Consider the following 8073-nt stretch of genomic DNA (forward strand, 5'->3'; position numbering starts at 1 on the left):
ATAATGTCAGGTAGGTGAGCATCTCAGACTGCCTAATTGTTAGAACAAAGTGTTCTTGTGCTGGGGGAGCACTTGTGTAGGGGCCCACTTGACATGTATTTTTAAAAACTTTTTTGTTCTAATTAGGTGAACGTCTGCAGAGCAGATTATACTTTGCTTTAAACAATTCATACACATCCTGATTCATTAATTGCAGTATCCTCTGTGTATTATCACTTACCTCACTTTTTGATGCCTTAAAGATGTCTTTTGCAGAAGATTTATCTATTGAGCTATGTTGTGGAAAGTTTAGAGATTTGGAAACATCACCCTCAGAATTGTATAGATAATTATATGGGCTATGTCAAGAAACCGTAACGTCACACTTTTCTTTAATAAAGGTTTGTGTGATTTTGTAGCAAAACTTGATTTTTAAATATTAATAGTTTTATTGGCATACATCAAATACCATACAAGTTAATTATTTAAATATATTAAAAAGAATTGTTCAATCATAGTTACAATTCATTTTAGAACATTTTCTTTATTCTTCTATTCATTATTATTAGTTCCTCATTTCCCCCCAACCTTCTCTGTCAGAACCCTAAGAAACTATTAAATTACTTTCTCTATATATTTACCTAGACTGGATTTCATATTCTAAAAATCATACAAAAAATAACAAAATAAAACAGAAAAACCTTAAGTGAAAGAAGGCAAGAAGTAATAAAAACTATAACAAATTAAAATGGGTTAAAAGAGAGAACAGATGATAAGGTGTTAAAATTTTAACCTAACTACATCTGTATTAGTCCACTCACATTCCAATAAGCTCTGTCTGATACCAAAGCTATTCACATCCCTGGTCAATGGTCACAGGGAATTCACTGGAGGCTTAATCCATGTGGAGACTCTGCAAATGGATTTGGGATTTTCATGGTCATCCATAGCTTTCTGCAGACGGGGTGCTCAGAATTTAAGCTCTAATATAATTCCTCTCTCTTCTCTTGGATCTTGTTATTTGTGATTCTTGGAGCACACAGGCTTGTGTACTTCTTCCGTGTCCACTTGGCTGATACCTCACTTAGGTGGCTCTTTGTTAGACACTATTCTTTCTAATAGCTGGGTGTAGTAAGGCTTCCTAACCTATCCTGTATGTCTACTAAAGCAACTACTTTTTGTAAAACGTGTTTATTTTTTTCTTTCAAAATATTCATGTGCTATTTTTAAAGATAATTTTTACCAATTGAAAAAGTACAAATAGTATACAAAATACAAAAGAGTGTGCATTAAAAAATAACTCTCCTTATCATGATCCGCTTGTCACTCAATTCCTCTTCCAGTGGTAACAACTCTTAAAGTTTTGTCTCTTCATATGAAAATAGTGTATGTCTGTGAATATACATGTAAGCATTTCCATTTATACCATTATTGTTACACACCTTACTTTTTTATTTAATATAGTTTAAACATTACCCATGTTAACATGTAAATATAAAGTGTTAGAATAGAGAATTGATTCTATAGTTTCAAAGTTAGTCGTATGTGTATTAATGTAGCATTAACATTCAAAATACTTTATTCTTTTCTTTGACTACAGGCTCTCAGATTCCTTTTTTGAAGTAGGATATTAATGAAATTTCACCTGCAATTTCCAAATCAGAAGTAATCAGATACCCTTGTTTTCATTCTGTACTTCCCACTTATCACAAGAGAAGCATGAAAAATAAACAAGTAAATAGACTAAATTTTAAATAAGTCACAGAACATTTTGAGCATTCAAAATTCAGCCTAATATCTTGAAAGAGGTCTGGGCTATAAATAGTTCCAATTCCAATTTTTCCATTAACTTGCTAGGTCGTTATAAGTATATCATCATATTTCTCTAGACTTAAGAAATTATTCTTTTTTCCCTACCTACAAACTCAAGGAGGAAGAGGGTTGCATGGTGCTACACATAATGATAATGTCAAGAGAATGAATGATGATATATATTATGATGTTATGGATGATGAGAATAATCATAATAAATGCTTATTACCCACATCCTCCGTGCTAGGCACGTCACAGACATTAGTTAATTTACTCAGTGCATCAACCCAATGAGTCATGTACTCTCTCCAGGTTTACAAATAAGGATTCTGAAGCTCATGAAAGTTCTATATATATATATAGTTGCACAAGGTCACAAAGTAAGCAGTAGACTCAGGCTTAAAATCCATATTTTTCGGGACCTGTATCTTTAGTCAGTCACTATTCTTTTCCTAATTTTTGTTCCATTTTCATAAGCTTAAGAATTCCACCACCCTCTCAACTGTGATTCAAATATGTTATTGATATTGAACACCTGTACATTATATTGATTTCTAAATTTATTTATAGCTACATCTTCAGTACTGTAATATAACTGCATAATTAGCTCTTGACGTGCTTGTTGAATTATCAAAGAAATAATTAATTCATATTCATGATAGTTTTAGTATTAAATATAACTGGAATAATAATTAATTAGAACGTGAAATCCCCTGACTAATCTGGGTAACTATTTGCATGGTCTCATCACCTGACCAAATAAAGAGATAGATCAAGATAATTTCTCCCAATGGGAAATTTGAAAAATAATACATCACTTATTAAAACAACGAGTCCTAGGACTTTAATTCTCTTCTGAAAGAATACATTAAAATCCAAATTGTTTTCTTTTCTTTTCCTAGTATCCTCAGGTTCAATGCCATCATCATCACCTTGTCCAACAACCGCAGATCATACACTCTCCACACTGTCAACAATCCTATTCAACTCAGCAAATTCAAACCATCACAGAAAGTGATTCCATCTCTACAAATATTGGAAATGAATTGGGCCTTGGTGAATCAAGCCAGATACATGAACAGGTAAGAACAATCAACGGATTCCTTACCAAACAGAAATAACACTCCTGAAACCATTTCAAATCACTGTATAAGTACTCACATTAAAATTTCTTCAATATATTGAGGCATTTGTGCTTAATTACAACATTTTTTAAACAAAAATTTCCATCTCCTCTCAGAAGACAAAAATGACTAAGATCTATTAGTAAATTAAACCTATGAGAGACGTTATCAATCGATTGAAGAGTACCTAACTTCTAATTAATTCTTAGTTCTACAAAGAGGCCAGGACTTGTGCAGCATTCAATATTTTGATGAAATATTGTACTTAAATGAGCACTAAATTGCAAATCATATTACCTGATGTCATTGTTTTTTTAAATCATTTTATTAGGGGCTCATACAAGTCTTATCACAAGCCATACATACATCAATTGTGTAAAGCACATTTGTACATTCATTGCCCTCATCATTCTCAAAACGTTTCCTCTCCACTTAAGCCCCCGGCATTAGGTCCTCATTTTTCCCCTCCCTCCCTGCGCCCCCCTCCCTTGTGAGCCCTTGATAATTTATAAATTATTATTTTGTCACATCTTGCCCTGTCCGACGTCTCCCTTCACTCACTTTTCTGTTGTCCGTCCCCCAGGGAGGAGGTCACATATAGTTCCTTGTAATCGGTTCCCTCTTTCCAACCCACTCTCCCTCTGTCGCCACTCACACCACTGGTCGTGAAGGGATCATCTGCCCTGGATTCCCTGTATTTCCAGTTCCTATCTGTACCAGTGTACATACCTGGTGTCATTGTAATGATCACACTACACAATGTAGCAATGTCTTTCTTGACATATGCAATATTATTTCCAGTCAAAGCCTACATGGCTTTATCGTGATAAAATATTCTCAGTGACTAATTCATTTTTGAAGACTTTGTAATCTTATAAACAGATGTTATATATGTGTAAAGAAAATAGAGAATTTTTCATATAGCTTTGTTACACTAAGCTAATGTTATCTGGAACAATGAAAAGTCAGATATTATTGGTTTTTTTCTGAACTTTTTCTCAAAAATGAATAACTTACTCAGTTGAACTTCCCCATAGGCAACTCAAAAGAATTTTTAAAAAAGAATCCTGCCCTCATAAGTACTTGATATTTTATATAAAATGTGCCTGAGATGATTATTTTTAGATGATTACTTTCCACTAACTAAAGCTTCATGCCAGGTTTTGTGAAAAATTTTAAAAATACATTTTCATATTTCCTATCCTATAGAAATGTTATTGTAGAATAGAAGAGAAATGACAAGGGCATAAGACATAATGCTTTGGAAACAGAAGAGAGAAGACATTTATTTTAGCTGGTAGATGAAGGAAGGTTTTGTTAAATGAAATAAAAATTGGCCTGGGCTTTGATGAATGGGCATAACTTTCATTGTGATTTTATGGTATGACATAGAGATATCATCATAGGAAGAGAGATCACATAAGCAAGATCACAGATTTGGGAAAGTACATATTGAGTTTCAAGGACAATTAATAGATTGGTTTCCTCACATAGAAGACATGTTATGGAAAGTATTAGGGTATCAGGCTAACATTATGTATTAGAACCAAATCATGAGGGTTTTGAATATTAAGGTAAAATATTTGGGCTTTATTTAATAAATAATGGCAAGTAAGTGAATGTTTTTGAATAGGAAATGCTATTATAGCTACACTTTAGGAGTTTAATCATAGTAGCTTTGTGTAAATTCAATTGGCATATTGATTAATTTTCCTCTGATAAAGACCAGATGAGATAATGATGCCCTTATTTTTCAGATAAGGAAACCAAGGTTCAAAGATGTTACACTTCTTAAAAGGTTTGCACAGCTTAGCATGTGCTAGAACCAGGATTCACACACAGGCAGTCTGACTCCAGAGCCCATTGAGAAGTCCCCCTTCCCACAATCCTAGAATTTGGGTCAGTTGTGTGGAGAGACCCTGAACAAGAGTATAAATGTAAATTTAGCACTGGATTAAGCCTACTATTGAGAAGGCTTTGTTGATATAATAGAACATTTTCTAGTTTTAATCAGGAAGACTTGGATTCAAAGTCTAACTCTCCCCCTTTCCAACTATGTACTTTTAAAAAGTATTACTGAGACATTAAAAAAAGTATTAGACCTTTCAACCTCTCAGCAACATCTCCATCTATAAAATTGGGATAATGTCTACCACACACAGTTGATATAGATAGTAACTGAAAACGTGTGCTAAAATGCTTCATAAAATATAAAGTCTACAATAGAAAACATTGCCATGGAAAAATATTTTCAGAGAGAAGACTATCAGGAGCTATTTTAGTAGTTTAAGTATAAAACCTAAATTAGAATAATAGCAATACAGTGAGCGAAAGATACAGTGAGTGAGAGAGACAATTGTCAGAGATGAGAACACTATCATAATATTAAGAATCTTGTCCAGTGCCAATAGTAATACTATGATGTTTTCAATAACTTTTTGTATTCAACCAGAATAGATATTGTCAACTTAAAATATGAGCAGATGTGTATAAAAATATTTGACTTCTATTTTATTACTCATTCTTCAGTTGGGGATTCCAATTTTGCCTTGTCGAAGGCTGGAGACTTTTAAAATAAATTGAAACACTCTCTCAGTATTTTATGTGGATGAAAGTTGACATGCTAAAGAATATAGAATACTATCCTGCTGCTAAAAATAGTATAAGCTATGCCAAAATAATAATAATTTATAAATTATCAAGGGTTTATAAGGGAGGAAGTGCAGGGAGGGAGGGGGAAATGAGGAACTGATACCAAGGGCTCAAGTAGAAAACAATTTTGGGGGGAATGATGATGGCAACAAATGTACAAATGTGCTTGACACAATGGATGGACGTGTGGATTGTGATAAGTGTTGTATGAGCCCCCAATAAATGATTTTTAAAAAAGAATCAGAAGCATAGTGTCAGTAATTCCACTTATATGGACTGTGTAGAATTCGATTCGCCATTCACGGTCAAAGTGAGGAAAGGGTTGTGTGGCACTCCTAGGGATGTGGGAATACCCATTGCCATCAAGTTGATTCGAAATCAGAAGGACCCTATAGGACAGAGTAGACTTTCTCCATTGGGTTTCCAAGATTTTAAACTTTGCAGAAGCAATCTACCTTCTTTCTTCTGTGGAGCAGCTGATGGGTTTGGACTATCAACCTTTGCAGTACCATCCAAGCACTTAATCACTGTGCCACAAAGGCTCCTTCCATGAACAAAGGAGGCAGAAAAATAGACTCTTCGGATTTTACATATCCCCAGTAGTTGTGACACCTGAGTGGCAACGTCTCTTTAAAAGGAAATAGTGCTAACATAAATTAGGTTCCTTTAAAACTAAAACTTGCTCTATTTTTAGACCCGGCTTTTACAGTTGGATTGAAGGTAGCATGGTAAAGTACAAAGGATACCAGGTTTTAAAAATCTGGTTTTGATGACCATTGGCAAATAAATGTACTGAACATCAGTGTCTTCATCTATAAAATGGGGGAGGGGAATCTTTTAATGTACAGTCTATCCTATAAGAAAATGAGATCAAACACACTAAACATCGAGCATACTGTCTTGCACATAGTAACTGCTTAAATGAGTAGTTTCTTGACCTTCTTCCTTCTTAACTTTGCAACGCCCAAATATTTCCAAGTAACAAATAAGTAATTGTTTCCTCTTGATAAGCTATTTTTAGATGAAACAAGATGACTTTTCAAGTGTTTCTCCAAAAGCAAACAGCATTCGAATATTTTTCAAAATAAAGTGTTTAAAGGCTTGGCTTCAGAATATCTTTTTAAAATAAAACCAATGCATGCATGTTTTCCAAGGTCCACCCTAACAGCATCATCATTTTGGCTTCTAATTCAGAATATTGTCAGGGACACATATTCCCCCGGGAAAAGTAAGAAAAAGATCTGTGTTCATTTCCCGACCATTACCAAGAAAGAGATCTTTTTACACATATGGCTGACAGGAAACAGCTCAGATCATTTCATTTTCCAAGTTGTCAGACAAGTGGTGTTTATAAGAAAATGATGATACCAGACTCGATTAATTACAGCCTTTTTCAATTTCTTGGCATGAGGCGTCTAAGAACCCTATGAAGTCATGGGAAGATGTAAAGGGAAAGACCTTGCCCCCATGGATAATGCTGGTGCCAGTGGAAAATACTCTTACTTGTGATTCAATATCTTCTTCCTATCATTTGAAAATGCAGTCTTTATTGACTTCAAGACAGCATAGATCATACTACCCGGTGCCTTTTCTTTCAGGTATCCAGGATGCTTGGAATATTTAATTACCAGAATTCATTCAGTGATGATGCAATTTGAAGTTAGTTTGTTCAATAAATTCAGAAGTGCCTCCTCTCTCCTCACCAATTAACATGTGGCTGAAGATTTTACCCATATTTATGTTCTTTTGTGGAATTCGTTTTCATCTGCTGCCCCTTCCAAAAAATTTAATTCATATCTGCATGGAGCCCGTCATTTCTCAAGACTGCTTTTTTCCCCATCAAAACCATATGAGTGATAGCTAATGCAGATATCGTATCATTCAATAGTTCAATCACATCAAACAGTAGTGCACAATTGCTACCACAATTGGTTTCAAAGCACTGCATTCCTTCTCAAATTCCTTGTTATCAGGTTCCTTTTACCCCACTCCACTACTATATACCCCAGGAGCCCTCATTATGTCATCGGTCCTGGGTTTCGTATACTGAAAAACAGAAAAATATGTAGCACAGATTCAAGCAGTGAATGACAAAATACATCAGAGATAAACCCAATATGAAAAAAAAAACCACAGAAAATGTTGAAAACAAGATCAGGACCAGCGTGTGTCAGGGGGGATCATGTGACAAGGTTTTAGCCATTCAAGTCAGGTTTCTCCTTTTGGATCTCTTACAGTCATCTCTCAATATTCTCTGTTTGGTAACCGGTTTATTCCCATCTCTCCATTATGGATAGAGGGATATGACCAGAGGCTTCTTTTCTTTTTTTTAAATCATTTTATTGGGGGATCTTACAGTTCTTATCACAATTCATACATGTATTCATTTTATCCAACACATCTGTACATATGTTGTCATCATCTTTTTCAAAACATTTTCTTTCTGCTTGAGCCCCTGATATCAGCTCCTCATTTCCTCCCTCCCTCTCTCCCCCACCCTCCCTCC

At 34.6% G+C, this 8073-nt stretch overlaps 1 protein-coding gene across 1 annotated transcript in view; it reads left to right on the plus strand.

Moving 5' to 3' along the window:
* The window catches only part of POF1B (POF1B actin binding protein), a gene marked incomplete at its 5' end in the record, with an annotated part of 86459 nt that overhangs the window by 3730 nt on the left and 74656 nt on the right, over positions 1 to 8073 (plus strand). Inside the window, one exon of the mRNA XM_030887583.1 lies at positions 2694 to 2873. Coding sequence (XP_030743443.1) covers positions 2694 to 2873 — 180 coding nt within the window. The remainder of the gene's footprint in view (positions 1 to 2693; positions 2874 to 8073) is intronic.

This window comes from Echinops telfairi, unplaced genomic scaffold, assembly GCF_000313985.2.
Source record: "Echinops telfairi isolate 266 unplaced genomic scaffold, ASM31398v2 ScPeMD7_7419;HRSCAF=8457, whole genome shotgun sequence".
NCBI classification, from domain to species: Eukaryota; Metazoa; Chordata; class Mammalia; order Afrosoricida; family Tenrecidae; genus Echinops; species Echinops telfairi.